Genomic DNA, 17,568 nt, shown 5'->3' on the forward strand with positions numbered 1-17,568 from the left:
GGAGATATAAGAGGAACTCACTCCTCTTCTTCCCTTGCTGTGTCTCTGTGTGTGTAAAATAAAAGAAATCTCCATGTGTCTAAATATGAATATCCTTCTAGGCCCTTATACTCAGTATGAACTAGTGACTTTGTTGCTGAACTTCATTTTTTATTTCATGAAATCATGGCCCACAGCTTTTTGAATGGTTGATTTTAGTTGGAAAATATAGTGAACAATACATCTGGAAATATTCTGTCATGTTTTGATCTGAGAAACTCTAGAGAACCAGCTGCTGATTTGAAAGGCTTTTATTATGATACAGGCAGTCTATTGTCTACAAAAGCACTGGCTATTACACAGTGGTATATGTGTTTTTGCTTTTTTCTGAGCTATTAACTTGAGAGAAAAAACTTGTATTCATTAACTTATGCATGACTTGTATTCCCTGAGAATAGTTTATTGTATTATTTTCTTTAGCTGATTTACTGTGCACTAAGGGATTTTTCTTACTTGTTTTTTTTCTTTAAACTCAATCAAAAGTTAAACAGTTAAATGGTAGGATTGAGATACTTTCCATTCTGGATTTAAAAAAAAATTACAGATTTCTGCGTTAAACTGTGGTTTATATTTATGATTTAGCACTTTTATGTAGCTTTATATTGGTAAAATGGGTGGGTTTCACCATTTACTATATTCAAGTTTACCTTTCTTTAGAGTACTTTAGAGTATGTGATATAGCTGTAGTGAAAGAAAAATTGACATCCAAGCCCTACAGAGGAATAATTTTGAAGAAAGTGAGTATGTGTACCATTTGTGATATAATAAATATGTGTGCACATAATCTGGTTAGTGTGGCTTTTAATATTTTGATATATTTTGATATTTTTAGATATTACTATTTGGAAGATTTATATGAAATGACATAATTACTACAGTTATTAGGTAGGAAATAATTGCATCTAAATAACCCAGAATAACATTTTAATATTACTTTTTAAATTATAAAAATTGTATATTCACATTTCAGAAGATTAGAAAAGAGGAAATACAGATACAGAATTTCCTAAGCATCATTATAATCACTGTTAACATTTTGTTTTGTATTCTTTCAGTGTTTTGCTTCATACATATGGATTTTTCTGGTTTGTTGTAATCATAGTGTATTTATTATTTTTATTCTTCCTTTTAAATGAAATATAATGTCAGAAAAATTTTTATGTAGTGCTGAGTCTTTATAACCATTGTTTTAATGGCTCTGTAGTACTCTATCTTTATCCTAATTTACTTAGCTGTTCCTTGTTGTTGGATAAGTTATTTAAAAAATGTTTTGGCTTTTATAACTACCATGATAGTGAATATTTTTGTGAATCTTGTTATTACTACATTTGGTATTATTGCTTATAGTGTATATTCTCTTTAAGTGGAATTCCTAGATATGACTTTTCATATCTCTTAACACATACTAGTAAATGCTTTTCCAAATGGAGTATGCCAGTTTACATTGCCATTAGAAGGGTATAAAACTATTCTATTGTAGCATTAAGCATTATATATTATTTTTTAAAAAGTTGATCTATAATTAGGGGAAAAATCGTGTTGCTTTAGTTTGAATTTATTTATTTATTTTTAATTAAAAAATTTTTTTTTTTAGTTTAGAGAGAGCATGAGCAAGGGAGAGGGGCAGGCTCCATGCCCAATGCAGAGCCTGAGATGGTGCTTGATCCCAGGACGCTGGGATCGTGACCTGAGTGAGCTGACATCAAGAGTCAGATGCTCAACTGACTAAGCCACCCAGGCACCCCTGGTGTGAATTTATTTGATTAATGGTGAAGTTGTGTATTTTCATATGTTTGGTTTCTAGTTTCAGCATCATAATTGCTTTATACTTTTTTTCAGTTCCAGTAATATGTTTCCCCCCCCCCCCCCCCCCCGTATAGACATTTAGCTTACTTATCTTGATTCATTGTACTTCATGTACTGTATTAGAGATATAGGGGTACGTGACTAGCTCCGTTGGTGGAGCATGTGACTCTTGATCTTGGGGCTGTGGGTTTGAGCTCCACATTGGGTATAGAGATTACTTAAATATAAAATCTTAAAAAAAAAGATAAAGTAGTTTGTCAATTAAACATATATACATATATCTCAGAGATGAGTTTATCTCTTTTTTTTACTGTGCTCCGCGGTGCCTTCAAATGAATTACTCTGAACAAGGGGTGGTACATTGTTTGTATCCCATATTGTTATCCAAGTATATTGTGGAAGGATATATGGGAACTGTCTTGATAATTTCAAAAATCCAGAAATTTTCTTTGAATCCAGAAACTTCAATGATAAAGTATGTGTTTCAATATGTTTAAGTATAAGTTTTTAAAAGTCTGAGAATTTATTATTGAATTGTGAATCTTTTTCTCCTGTAGGTTGGAAAAGAGACTGTTCAAACCACTGAAGATCAGATTTTGAAGAGAGATATGCCACCAGCATTTATTAAGTGAGTAAAACATTCTTCTCTTGCTAAGCAGAATAATCCTCTTGGTAGGAAAGAAAATTGATTCCAGGAGCAACTTTTTTTTTTTTTTTTTTTAATATAAAAGTGTTTACAATTGAGATTTTGACTTTTCATCTTATAACACTGTAGTTCCTACTGTTGATTGTATTCATTGCTATTAGGCATTTTTGACATAGTGATTTTTAATGAAAGTTTGACTTCTGAGTTTCATTATTTGGAATGGAAAAGATTCAGAAACATTCTGACCTTAGCAGGCATGAATCTGAGTTATATGCTAAACACCTTTGCTTGGAGATGAGGGAATAACAGTAGATACAAACTTAAAAATTTATTGCAGTGTTTTTTCAGTAACATTTTAAATTTAAATTATATTTACTTATCACCCAAATTCCTACAAATAATTTGCAGGTGTTTTGGCCTATCCTGAGTAAAAGCGGAGATATTAACTTTTGATTAGTTAAAACTTTGTCAAGTTTGTCTTTGCTCAGTGATTTTGTTCTATGGCAGTCAAGACCTAAGTAAATGTAAAGGTTGGTGCATAGGACAGAAAAAAAGTGGAATCTTTACTTTTCAAAAGTCAAAAGTAAGGTAAGGCTATTCAGTTACAAAAAAAAAGTGGCAAAGGATTTGAATAGTCACCTCAAAAGAGGAAATCTAAATGGCCAATAAATTATGAACAGGTACTCTATCTCATTACTCATCAGAGCTGTGCAAATTACTCCATTATAAACCCTAAATTAAGAAGTGTGATAATATTAGTTGTTGATAAAGATGTGGAGCAATTGGAACTCTCATACACTCCTACTGGGAATGTAAATTGGTGCGGCCACTTTGGAAAACAGTTTGGTGTTAGTAAAGTAGAGGACAGACAATTCTCAGAGAAACTTATGCCCATGTACACTAGGATCCATATATGAAAACATTGATATCAACATTGTTCATGATGACTCCACTGGTCTGTTTATTGTAGAATGGATAAAAACAATTATGGTATAGTCATAAATTGGAATACCAATCAATAATGAAAGAGAATTTTTCACTTCAAAATGGTTGATTTTATATTATGTGAATTTTACTTCAATTAAAAAAATGAATGAATCTCAAAAATAAATGAGAGAAATGAATGATAGATACATAGGTAGTCTCCATTTATTTAAACTTCAGAAACATGTAGAAGTAAACTGCCTTAAAAAGATGAAGATAAGTAAGGAAATAATGATTACAAAAGTCAGGGTAATGGTACCTCTGGGAGGAAGGAAGAGGGTTATACTCAGGGTGAGGCCACACAGGGGCTTCTGAAATGGTAATAATATCAAAATAAACAAATAAACGGTAATGTATTTCTTGATGTAAGTGTTGAGTTATATGGGTGATTGTTTTATAACTATTCATTATATGTATGTTTTATACAAATTTCTCTATGTATGTTATATATCACAATTTTAAATAAAGTGAGAAGTATTCTTTTATTTTTAACCTCCTTATGTTCTATTTTCATTGAACAGATGCAAAATTTCACCCATGTTGATGTCTTTTTATTTCTAACTTGAGTGGGTGCTTCTACATAATGGTGTTTCTGTTAATTCTGCAAAATGTTCATGTGTCAGGAAGTAAGGGGCCAGAAGCATCTGTTTTTTGTAGAGCCTGTTTTGTGGGAGTATCTTTTCTGATTTGCCTCACTGGACTTGATAACCTCCAAGGTTTCTTCCAGCTCTAACCAATATGAGCCTACTTTGTTTATGTGCCATTTCATCAGCATGGTAATATTAAGAGGAGTCCTATGCTGTCAGTTAAACATTATAATTAAACTTATATTTACCTTACATTAAAAACACAGATCTTGGGAATGCAAGCTGGTGCAGCCACTCTGGAAAACAGTATGGAGATTCCTCAAAAAACTAAAAATAGAACTACCCTACGACCCAGCAATTGCACTACTAGGGATTTATCCACGGTGTGCTGTTTCGAAGGGACACGTGCACCCCCATGTTTATAGCAGCACTATCCACAATAGCCAAAGTATGGAAAGAGCCCAAATGTCCATCGATGGATGAATGGATAAAGAAGATGTGGTGTGTATATACAATGGAGTATTACTCGGCAATCAAAAAGAATGAAATCTTGCCATTTGCAACTACGTGGATGGAACTGGAGGATGTTATGCTAAGTGAAATTAGTCAGAGAAAGACAAAAATCGTATGACTTCACTCATATGAGGACTTTAAGAGACAAAACAGATGAACATAAGGGAAGGGAAACAAAAATAATATAAAAACAGGGAAGGGGACAAAACAGAAGAGACTCAAATATGGAGAACAAACTGAAGGTTACGGGAAGGGGTGTGTGGGGGGGATGGGCTAAATGGGTAAGGGGCACTAAGGAATCTACTCCTGAAATCATTGTTGGACTATATGCTAACCAATTTGGATGTAAATTAAAAAAAATAAAAAATAAAACAAGTTAATACAAAAAGACATTAAAAAATCATTTATAGATTCACAAAACAGATTGGTAGTTGCTAGAGATGAGGCAGAGTGGAGTGGGGGGCCAAAATGGTGTAGTGGGTCAAACGTACAAGCTTCAGTTACAAAATAAATGAGTCTTGGGGGTTTAATATAAAATTGTTAAGAACATGAATTTTAAAAGTTATCATATGAAAAAATTAAAACTATGGATGGCAACTAGTCTTAATTTGGTGATTCTTTCACAATATATACACATTTAAAATCATTTATACATCTGAAACTAATATAATGTTATATGTCCATTATACCTCAATAAAAAATAAAAAGAGAAAAAAAACCACATAGATCTAGCTCATACCTGTTTGCCCCTCACTCCCTGGAAAGTATAGAGCATGGTGAGATAATGCACAAGGGGTTTTCAACATCAGGTGGGTATTTGAACTAGGTGACCCTACAGAAATTTCCTTTCAACCCTGACATTCAAGTCTATGAAGATCATTTGACTGATTAATGATTTTTTTTTCAGGAAACTAATTTCTGCTCATCCCCAGAAATATATCCTTGAAGTATGCTATGTGCTCTCACAGGCTTCCTTGGGGACTTAGACAAATTAAGGAGTGTGTCCTAGTGATATTTTCCAAAAAAATAGGTAACTTTAAACCAAAACAAAACTTTAGGGGTACCTGTGTGGCTCAGTGGGTTAAGCATCTGACTCTTGATTTCAGCTCAGGTCATGATCTCACTTTTGTGAGTCTGAGCCCTGCGTTGGGCTCCATTGGGCTTCTTCTCCCTGAGTGTGGAGCCTGCTTGGAATTCTCTCTCTTCTTCTTTCTCTGCCCCTCCCCTGCATGCTTATATGCTCTCTCACTCAAAATAAATAAAATAAACCTTAAAAAAAAAAACACCAAAACAAAACTTCATTGATTATCCTTAGTGGTAAGTAGTACACCAGTTCCCTACTCTAGTAGGTTATTTATTTGTTTATTTATTTATTGGTAATTGGCGATTTAAAGAAAAAAATTAAGATTTACCTTGCCTTTCCAGAGGTTCTTCAAAAAAATTAAAAGTAGAACTACCCTATGATCCACAGTTCCACTTCTGGGTATTTATACAAAGGAAACAAAATCACCACCTCAGAAAGGTATCTGCACACCCATATTCTCTGCAACCTTACTTACAAAAGCCAAGACACGGAAACAACCTAAGTGTCCATCAGAGAATGAATGGATAAAGAAAATGTGGTCTGTTTGTATGTGTGTATGTATACAGACACACACACACTGGAATATGGGGGAAATGAGTGAAGGTGGTTGAAAGGTACAAACTTTCAGTTATAAGATACATTAAGTCCTAGAGATGTAATGTACAGCATGGTGGCTATAGTTAACAATATTGTATATTTGAAAATTGCTAAGAGAATAGATCTTAAATGTTGTCTTCACCCACACACAAAAAATTGTAACTATCTTGCCTTCCCTGTACAGACTTTATCTCAGAGTAACCGAATAGTCCTAGTTGATGAGGGGAATTTTAGCCAACAAATGTGAAATTAATGACAGAATTAGGAAGTCGTAATTATGCAATTTTAATTAGGAAGCAATTGATTAGGTAAAGATCATTAATGGATTTAGGTAAACCATTCATAGGTTTTAACCTTTATTGCATCATGGGGAAAAATCCTGGTCTCCATGGGGAATAAAGGAAAAACACTACGTTATGATCAACTGAAAAACTTACTGAACAGTGTTTTTTTTTTTCTTAATGTTTGTTAATTTTTGAGAGAGCGAGCAAGCGCATGAGTGCGGGAGGGGCAGAGAGAGGGAGACACAGAATCTGAAGCAGGCTCCAGGTTCTGAGCTGTCAGCACAGAGCCTGACCCGGGGCTCGAACTCACAAACTGTGAGATCATGACCTGATCTCAAGATCAGGAGTCAGTCACTTAGCCAATTGAGCCACCCAGGTGCCTCCTGGGTGGCAGTTTTTTATTGGGACATTGTTTAGGCCAGTAGCCAGGCTTACCAGAAGTGTGACAAGCTCTTGGAGGGGGCTTGGAGAATGTTTAGGTTGAGCCAGCAGGGTAAGACTGAATAGCTCCAGTAAGGGCAGTAGCCTAGTAAGCATGAGATCGTTTTTGATCTCTTTGTCTCATTTCCTCTTTGATTCCTCCTGTCTGTTGTTAAAGACCCTGAAGGCCAGGTCCAGTAGTTCATATTGAGGGGTTTGAGGGCCTTTATCCAACTTTTGAGGTTTCTTTCTAATGTCTGAGGCTGACTGGGAGATGAAATGCATAGATAGGCAGGATCGATTTTCCTTTGTGAAAGAGAGAGAGAGGGTGCAAGTAAGTGAGGGGCAGAGAGAGAGAGAGAGAGAGAGAGAGAATATCCCAGGGAGGCAGAGAGAGACAGAGACAGAGAAGCAGAGCTCACCTGATGTGGGGCTCGAGGTCATGAGTTTGTGAATTTTTAAAGAGCTTCAGTGAGGTGGGTGAGAAAAAGGGCAGAGTTTTCATCTGATCTGTGCGTGCTTTATCTTAACCTTTCATAATTGACCTGTGTAGAAGCTGCCCGCTACATGCCTCTTATGAAGCCGGTGGTCCTGTGGTTGCATTTGGCTTTGTCTCCAGAGGAGGGCTGGTAATTCCAATTGGGCTCAGCTAAGGGAACTGCTGCATTGCTGGGAGCATGTTGTACAGGCTCTCTGCAGTTTAGATCATCGGCATATTCAGTAGCCTTGGACCAAATTCTGTTTTTCTCTTCTGGGGTGGTACAGGTGGAGAGAATAACATATAGGTCCCTCCACAATAAATCACAGGAAAGAGTGAGATATTCAAATTCTTTAGTGAACCTGGAGGAATCAGTTGAGAAAGAGCTAAGCTTAAATTCCATATGAGAAAGATCTGGCATGAAGGGAACGTGGACCCAAACAATGCCCCCTGCTGTAGCCACTTTGCGAAGAGGGAATTGGGTGGTGAGAGCATCAGGAGGTTGTTAAGAGTGATCAGAGTGAGAGTGGGCAGGAGAAGGATTGAGAAGTGGAGGCAAGGGCTTAAGGGGGGAAGGAGGGTGCTGGGGTGTGTGTGGAGGTGCCAGAGGATCAACTATGGGTAAGTGGAAAGGTGGAGGTTGGTCAGCAGGGTCAAATCCAAGTTGGTAGAACTGGGGAGATAGAAGGAGCATACGACAGGCAGTGCGAAAGTCAGGATGACCAGCGAGTTCAAAGAAAGCTTGGACATAAGGAACCTCACCTCATTTACCCAGGCCATGACAATATAAACTCAATTGGAGGAGAGAATTGTGGTTAAGAGAGCTGTTCTCTGGCCAGCCCTTCTGGTCATCTAATTAATATTGGGGCCAGGCTGCATTACAGTAGAAAATTAAGACGTTTGGGCCAAATACCTTGTTTCAATTGGAGGTTTTTGAGATTTTTGTAAAAATGGTTTTTATCTATTTATTTTGAGAGAAAGAGCACGTGAGCAGGGGAGTGGTGGAGAGAGAGGAAGAGAGAGTCCCCAGCAGGCTGCAGAGCCAGACATAGGGCTTGATCTCACGAATGGAACTGTGAGATCATGACTTGAGCCGAGATCAAGAGTCACATGCTTAACTGACTGAGCCACCCACGCACCTGGAGGTTTTTGATATTTTTTTAAGGAGGCATCCCAGAGGGGAGTCCTTGGGAGGGGTGGACAAGGTATTGCCCATCTGGAAATCTAGGAGGAGAAAGGAGATTTTGAGGACCAGGAACAAAGGGAAAAACTGTGAAGGGAGACATCTTGACTCAGCGTTCCAGGAAGATGAAACCCTGACCAGTGTGGAGCCTGAGAAAGGGGCATCCCCCCAAACTGAAGGGTCTGTGTGAAGGGAAGGGATTGAGGATCCCAAGACTGCAGAAAGACCCAGAGGAGGTGTCGCTCCAGTGGTGAACTGTTGATTGTTGACTGAGCCCAGTACTGGGGCTTGAACCTTGCCGTGGGGGAATTGGCCAACACCTGGTGGGTGATTGCTGTCAGTGCTCAAGATCTCAAAGCGCCCTCCTGAAAATGAAAATTTGACTCACCTGAGATAAGTTGAGAAGGCGATCTGGTTGAGATGGATTCCGGTCAGTAGGTAATGGCCAGTCTTCTTACGGGCCACCAAAGCTGTTAGGGAATTGCACAAAGCATGTCCAGACAAGCAGGACAGAGTTTATTCACTCTCTAAGGGAGGAGAGGGGCCAGACATCAAGAGAGATGTCGGCCACAAGTTTCTGTCAGGCTGAGCCTTGTAAGGAGTTTTAAAGGATGTTGAGAGGGGACACAGTGTGTGGAGAGAGGGTCGACTCTCGGCCAGGTAGAGTAGAAGATGGCGTGTTTTTCAAGCTGCTCTGTCTGGGGCTCCTCCAGGATGTGGGTTGTGGTCCGACTAGAGAAGAGTATGTTCTGTAGTTGGGGTCTGTTTTCTGAGAATATAGGCCCTGTGACCTAAAAAAGCAGAGTTAGGACCAAGTGCAGACACCTGTGAGTTTTACCTGTAAGCTTGGCTGGGAGGTTGGGGGGACTTTGAATAGATTCCTTTCAATTAACTTAATATGTTACTTGAAAATAGCACAGGGTACAAACAACAATATGACTGTGGCTGTCAAACAGATTTGGGGGGGCAAATATTCCACAGTTTAAAACATTATAGCTCTTTATGCTTTTCTTGCTTTTCTTTAGAATGCAAATGCAAAATGAAGCAGAAAATTTTTGTAGATGCCTTGACTTGAAGGGGGAGGGGACAGAGAGAAGCAGATGGAAGCAATTAATGACATCCTTGGAACTGTTGAGTAGGACATTCTTTTGGGCTGTTTGGTTGATGTTTGGAGGTTTCCAGGGCATGACAGAGCTTCCTCTGTCATCTACTTTTACAAGCACTTCTATCTAATAGTGTCTGCTTAGGCAATACTAAAGAATAAAAGTTTCAAAAATTTATTCTTGGATCTATTTCTACTCCTAGAATGGTAGAATGTCAGTACTAGAGAAAACAGAATGCTCTTGGTCTGTAGATAGATTTATATCTAAGCAGTCTGAAATATGTTTAGAGATTTTTTTCGGGGCAAGATACGATATTTTCAGGATTTTTGGCATTTTTAGGATTTGGGGGTGTCAAAATCAAATCATGGTCTTATTTGTGTGACTGGCAATTAAGAGCATGTTGACATGTTGGAGAAAATATTTCATATCAGTTAAAATTATATATCTGAGTTATAATTCTCAGTGAGGGACTTCCAATGCTTGAGCAATTCCTTACTGTAAAAGCAAGAACATTTTAATACGGAGCAAGATTTGCATTGTTACAGGAAGTCTTTCTCTTGGGTGGAGTAAGAGTTATCTGATCTTTAACTGCACTAGCAGAGTTTACAGTTTACTAATTTTACCCAAGATTGAAGTAATAGCCACACTGTTGCACAGGACGTGTGGGATTGCACGAGGATTGCCATAGAAACTGTCTCAATCTTCATAACTTCAGGGGTATAATGTCCCTGCTGTACTGTTATAATATTGGTTAGATTTGCCCTGTAAGAAGTCATGTGTTCCTGTAGAGACTGTCAGGAGAAGAGTATTTTGCATCATCGTCAATCATCATCCTTATCAGGCAGCAGCAGCAGTAATATTTATGTGTAATTGATTGATTAATGGGCTGGACACACTAATTGGTTAATTAAGTATTTATTGATCACCTTCTATTATGTGTAGCACACTAATCACTTGTATGATGTATTGTAAGTTATTTCTTAGTAGTAATAAAATAGCCACATTTGCAAATGCTTTACTTGGGGGTATGTCATACATGTGGGTTTTATTCTTCTGTGTTATCATGGAGGAACAAAGGTGGAAAGCTGCTGCAGAGAAATTTTTAAAAAATGCTTTAAGAAGGGGGCACCTGGCTGGCTCAATTTGTGGAGCATGTGACTCTTGATCTTGGGGTTGTGAGTTTAAGCCCCATGCTGGGTGTAGAGATTGCTTGAAAACAATCTTAAAAAAAAAAAAAAAAAAAAAAAAAAAGAAGTAAAAAGATGCTTTAAAAAGTTTGAAATTAAAGAGCTGTAATGCAGACTGACTTTCACTATATAATAGGAATTCAGAGAAAGTGCTGTTGTTGTAAGTAGGAATAGTAGAAAGAAGCTTCCTGTGGGAAATGGAACTTGGTAGGATGGATGTGGGGAAAAGGAAAATACTCTGGGTGGAATGAATTGCATGAGCAAGTCATGGGGCCTGTGAGGAGAGGGACAGTCATGTTGGGAGTAGTAGGGGCTGAGCTAAGTTCTGCCAGGTGATAAAGGCCCTTGAAAGCCAGGCAGAGGAACTTGGAATTGAGTAGCAGAGAAGCTTTCCAGTTCTTGAGCAGTAAGATGACAAGCTGGAAGTGGTTTTCCAGAGTTCATAGCCAAACACTGGATGAATAATAGGTGCTAGTGGAGGAAAGAAAGTAAGCTATGTGAACCTACCAGATCCATTTTCTGTCAGTGTGGATTTACTTCAGATGGATTCCTTATAGGTAAATGTTTATGGCAAACTATTTTATTTGCCTTGGAAAAATTGCTGTTGTAGTGTGCATGGAATTTCATTCTTATTTCTGCAATGGAACAGAAATGAAAAGGAGGGGCGCCTGGGTGGCTTAGTCGGTTAAGCGTCCGACTTCGGCTCAGGTCATGAACTCGCAGTTTGTGAGTTCAAGCCCTGCGTCAGGCTCTGTGCAGAGCCTGGAGCCTACTTTGGATTCTGTGTCTCCCTGTCTGTCTGCCCCTCCTCTGCTCGTGCTCTATCTCTCTGTGTGTCTCAATAATAAATAAATGTTAAAAAAATAAAAAATAAATAAATGAAAAGGAAGGCAGTTTATGGACCCTGTATAAGAGTGTTCAGTATCTGAATGTATCAAAATGTGTCACTTGTGAGGTGGTCTAGTGCTATGAACTCCTTAAAAAGGGCATCAGTGGCTTTGTTTGTTGGCAGGCAAATGATAGTTTCATGTAGAACTGTAAAGTGTTGCCAGTTTCTGTCTCAATGCTGCTCTGAACAGTCTGCTTGAAATCATTCACCAGCTTGGATTATTTTTGAAACATATTGTGATGTCTAGGCCTATTGAATAAAAGAATGTTTCTAAAATACTGTGTGAAAGGGCTTATGTACTGTTGACAATCTGCATGATTAGCATTAATCATATTTCCTAGAAAATTGCCTTGTTTTAACTCTTAAAAACTTTATTAGTTAAGCACAATTTTACCTTGGTTGATACTCATGTCCTACAAAGAAGACGTTTGAAAAGGATTGAAACATGCTTACATTTAATTTAGATCTCTTTGACCTAAAGTAGTAGTGTCATATTTTTAGATCACCAGCCTGTATATTTAGCTTTTTCTTTGCTTATGATCTTGAACACTCAAAATAATCTGTGATGAAATTTGTATTTTTAAACGTTCTTCTCAATGAACGTGCCCTGAATATCTCTTTTTAGAATTAATTCTTTGATTATACCACTCAATGCACTTTGCTTATCTGGGCCTAATGTGCGATTCTAATGCTTTATTTTTTTAACTTGAGTTTTTGTGTGTGTGTGTGTGTGTGATTATTTCCATTGCTATTTAAGAGAAGATTTGTGTTTCAACATAGATGACCAAAGTTCTGTGAGACTATTCACATCTGCCAGCTGACTTGCTTCATTTTTGACCTAGAGCAAACACCCAAACTTTAAATAGTTCACCTTTGAACTTGCCATATTAAACATATTTGGGTACTACTGTTTTTCAGGGACTTTTTTTAAAAAAAATGTTTTTTAATGTTTATTTATTTTTGAGACAGAGACAGAGCATGAACAGGGGAGGGGCAGAGAGAGAAGGAGACATAGAATCTGAAGCAGGCTCCAGGCCCTGAGCTGTCAGCACAGAGCCTGACATGGGGCTCGAACTCATCAACTGATGAGATCATGACCTGAGCCGAAGTCAGATGCTCAACTGACTGAGCCCACCCAGGTGCCCCTTCAGGGACCTTCTTAAACAAAAATGGTTTAACTTTTGAGTCTTGTCAATGATGAACTCTGAGTCAGTATTATTGATTTGCAGAAGAGTTCTAAACAGTTTGGCAAAGATTTGATCCTTGGTTTACTTTGTATACCCTTTATGATTAAGAAATCATACACAATTTTAATGTGTAATTCTTTGACTTCGATTTCTAGAGAGTAATCAAAATCATATGATTGAAAGGAACTCAAGGGACCAAGGGAACTCACCTTTTTGAAAAGCATATTATTGGGCCAGGTACTTATGTATTTTCATTTTCTTATGTAATTCTGAGAACATCAACTTCAGGATATTAATAAAATAATTCTACAGGTAAAAAACTGAGGCTTGACGAACTTTAACTCACCCAAGGTTGGCTCAGCTTGTATGTGGCAGGACATGTTTCCTATTGGTGGTTTCATGGCTTCTTCTGAATCCACGGTCTTTCCACAATCTGACCTTCCATGAGGGTCATGTAGTCCATCGTCCTCTCCAAGGCAGTGCTACTTTTATGCCACTCTTAGAAGATAACAGTTTACACTTTTCCTAAGTATTTCCAGAGAAGGAATATTACACGTGTAATTTGTGATGTATTGTGATGTCTTGCAACTCTTAAGCTATAAAGAAGTTAAATTCATAACATTTTAAAGTTAAAAGGAATCCTAGAGATTATTTAATCCAGCTGCTTTATTTTATAGATGAATTGAGGTCATTGTCTATGTCAGCCCTACTGCCCCAAGCCAAACAAACACTATAAATAATTAGACACAGGTATTCCCTTAATTATTACCTTGACTGTCCATATATAGGTCAAGTCCCAAATCAAGAAGTTCTCAAGATTGAAAATTTTTTTCCCACATCTGTTTAAAATCTTTATTGCTCTTTCCTTAGTACAGCAAAAGAACCTTATAAAAATAGCTCCATTTCTTGAGCACCTTTTGTGAACTGGATATTTTAAGTTGTACTATTATGATTTTTTAATGTTTATTTTTGAGAGAGAGAGAGTGAGGGAGAGAGTGCATGTTCATGTGGAAGGGGAGGGGGGAACAGCAGAGAGAGGGAGAGAGAGAATCCCAAGCAGGCTGCAGAGCTTGACCTGAGCTGAAATCAAGAGTCAGATGCTTACTGACTGAGCCATCTAGGTGGCCCTAAGTTGTATTATTTAATTCATCTCATCTTGCAGTTGAGGAAGCTACGACTCGGAGAAGCTCAGTAACTTGTTGCAAAGTCACCCAATACATCAATGTCAGAGGTAGGATTCAAACCCTGGACTGACTCCCAGGCTGTGCTCATTCCGATATGCTAAGACTCTTTTTCTGTCTTTATTATAAGAACTTCTTATAACATAATTACTGTGATGCTTAAATGTATGAGATAATGAATGTGAAAATACGTGGGGGAGGGGGGAAAGACATTAATGATTATTACCCTCCTTCCTTGGCTTCTCAATCTTTTTTTCTTACTCATTTTCTTCAAATAAAGTTAGTTGCTTTTTAAACTTTACTCAGAGAAAAATTTCCCCTCATTTATTGTTGCCTGTAGTAAGGTCTTTTAAAAAAAACCCAAAAAACTAAAAACATGATTGCTTGTTTTTATTTAAAGTTTTTTCTGTATCTATTGAGATGATAATGCAATTTTTATCCATTACTTGATAAGATAGTCTCTGGTCTACTACATGAATATCAATTTTCTGCAATAAACCCTGCTTGGTTGTGATTTAAAAAAGAAAATGCAGTGCTAAATTCAATTTGCTAATATTTTTGAAAGATATTGCTTCTTTGTTCATGGGGTGTCTTGATCTATAATTTTCTTGTTCTGTTCTTATCTGGTTCTGGTGTCAAGGTTATTTTAACTTCATGATATAAGAGCTTTTTCTAGTCTTTGAAACAGTTTACAGAAAATAAAGATTATCTGTTTTTTGAAAGTTTGGCCAAACTTACATGCAAAACTCTGGGTCTAGTGTCTTTGAGAGAAAGAAACTTGATTATTCATTGTCTTTTTTTTTTTTTTTTTTTTTTTTTTTTGTAACTCAGGTTTTAAATTCATTTTGAGTCAACTTTGGGCTTTTTTTTGTTTTGAGTCAACTTTGATAATCTGATACTTTTCTAAGAAATTATCCATTCACCTAAGCTCACAAGTTTATTAGTATGAAGTTCATAATAACCTATTATTATTTTTCATCTGAGTTACGTCTCTAGTTATATCACTTTTTTTGTTCAGTATTATTTAGTTCTGCCTTTTTTCTTTATTTATCACTCATTTAGAAATTTATGTTTTATTATATCCCCCCAGAATTCTTCTTTCATGTTTATTATTTACTTTAAGCTTATTATTTATTTTTTATTTAATTGAAGTATAGTTGACATATGATGTTATATTAGTTTCAGGTGTACAACATAGAGATTTGACAAGTTTATCCTTTGTGCTTGCTCATAAGTGTAGGTGCCATTTGTCACCATACAACACCATTGACTTTATTTCTTATACTATAACTTTTATTCCTGTGACTTATTCATTCCATATTGTTTATTATTTAAATGCCTTATTTTCAATATTTCAGTCTTTATGTTCAGTCTTCTTGTTTTTAAATAAATATAGTTTAGATTCTTAATTTTGTTCTAAGTTCTACTACAAGTTTGGAAGCAGCTATAGGTACTTTTTGTTATTCAATGTATTTAAACTAAAGAAAAAGATAAAAGCAGTTCACCCATTTCTCTCACTCCCAAACCCTGCCTCTGGCAACCACCAATCTCTTCTCTGTATCTATGAGCTTGGCCGGTCAGTTGGTTGGTTGGTTGGTTGGTTGGTTGGTTATTCCTCCGTCCATCCATCCGTCCATCCATCCGTCCATCCATTTGATTTATTGCTTTCACATGTAAGAGAGGTGATGTGGTATTTGTCTTTGTCTGACTTATTTCACTTACCATAATTCTCTCAAGGTCCATCCATGTTGTTGCAAATAGCAAGATTTCACTCTTCATGTATATTTCATTTCATATCTATATTTCACTCACACACACACCACAGTTTCTTTATCCATTCATCCATCAATGGATACTTAAGTTGTTTCCATATCTTGGCTATTGTAATAAGTAATACTGCAGTGAACATGGTGCATATATCTTTTCAAGTTAGTGTTTTCATTTTCTTTGGGTAAATACCCAGAAGAAGAGTTGCTGGATCATATGATAGTTATATTTTTAATTTTTTGAGAAACCTCCATAATGTTTTCCAGAGTGGCTGCACCTGTTTACATTCCCACCAACAATGTACAAGAGTTCCCTTTTCTTTACATCTTTGCCAGCATTTGTTATTTCTAGTTTTTTTGATAATAGCCGTTCTGTCTAGGTGAGGTGATCTCTCCTTGTGGTTTTGATTTGCATTTTCTTAATGATCATTGATACAGAGCATCCTTTCATGTGCCTGTTCGCCATTTGTATGGCTTCTTTGGAAAAATGTCCATTCATATTTTCTGCTCATTTTTATTTGATTTTATTTTTTATTTTTTTCTTCAGCCCATTAAAAATTTTTTTTTAATGTTTATTTATTTTTGAGAGAGATAGCACGCATGGGGGAGGGGCAGAGAGAGAGACACACAGAATCTGCAGCAGGCTCCAGGCTCTGAGCTGTCAGCACAGAGCCCGATGCGGGGCTTGAACCTCACAGGCTGTGAGATTATGACCTGAGCCAAAGTTGAACACTTAACCAACTGAGCCACTCAGGTGCCCCTCTTCTGCCCATTTTTAAATTGGATTGTTCGTTTTTTTGTTCTTGAGTTGTAGGAGTTCTTCATGTATTTTGGATATTAGCCCCTTATCAGATATATGATTTGCAGATATTTTCTCCTGTTCAGTAGGTTGCCTTTTCATTTGGCTGATGGCTTCCTTTGCTGTGCAGATTTTTAGTATGATGTAGTTCCACTTATTTTTGGTTTTGTTGCTTTTGCATTTGTTGTTCAGATTAGAAAAATCATTGCCAAGACCAGTGTCAAGGAGCTTTACCACTTATGTTATCTGCTAGGAGTTTCATGGTTTCAGGTTTTATATACAAGTCTTTGATCCATTTTGAGTTAATTTTTGTGAGTGATAGAAGATAGAGGTCCAGTTTTGTTCTTTGGCCTGTGGCTGTCCAATTTTACCAACACCATTTATTGAAGAGACTGTCCTTTCACCACTGTATATTCTTTACTTCTTTGTCATATTGACCATATATGTGTGGGTTTATTCTGGGCTCTCCTGTTGCATTGATCTGTGTGTGTGTTTTTATGCCAGTGCCATACTGTTTTAATTACTGTAGCTTTGTAACATAGTTTGAAACCAGGGAGCGTGATGCCTCCAGCATTGTTCTTCTTTCTCAAGATAGCTTTGTGTACTTGGGGTCTTTTATGGTTCCATACAAAGTTTAGGATTGTTTGTTCTATTTCTTTTTTTTTTTTTTTTTTTTTTTATTTATTTTTGGGACAGAGAGAGACAGAGCATGAATGGGGGAGGGGCAGAGAGAGAGGGAGACACAGAATCGGAAACAGGCTCCAGGCTCCGAGCCATCAGCCCAGAGCCTGACGCGGGGCTCGAACTCACGGACCGTGAGATCGTGACCTGGCTG

General features: G+C 37.1%; 1 protein-coding gene and 1 long non-coding RNA gene across 3 annotated transcripts in view; one reads left to right on the top strand and one right to left on the bottom strand.

Moving 5' to 3' along the window:
* The window catches only part of LOC122202697, a 75,444-nt gene extending 66,036 nt beyond the window's left edge, over positions 1-9,408 (bottom strand). The window contains exon 1 of the long non-coding RNA XR_006194807.1: positions 9,010-9,408. This is a non-coding gene — a long non-coding RNA (uncharacterized LOC122202697). The remainder of the gene's footprint in view (positions 1-9,009) is intronic.
* VCL (vinculin) overlaps positions 1-17,568 on the top strand; it is a 110,028-nt gene that overhangs the window by 33,749 nt on the left and 58,711 nt on the right. For both annotated transcript variants that reach the window (XM_042909142.1, XM_042909141.1), the window contains exon 2: positions 2,403-2,473. In XM_042909142.1, the coding sequence (XP_042765076.1) occupies positions 2,403-2,473 (71 nt within the window). The remainder of the gene's footprint in view (positions 1-2,402; positions 2,474-17,568) is intronic.

This window comes from Panthera leo, chromosome D2, assembly GCF_018350215.1.
Source record: "Panthera leo isolate Ple1 chromosome D2, P.leo_Ple1_pat1.1, whole genome shotgun sequence".
Classification (NCBI taxonomy): domain Eukaryota; kingdom Metazoa; phylum Chordata; class Mammalia; order Carnivora; family Felidae; genus Panthera; species Panthera leo.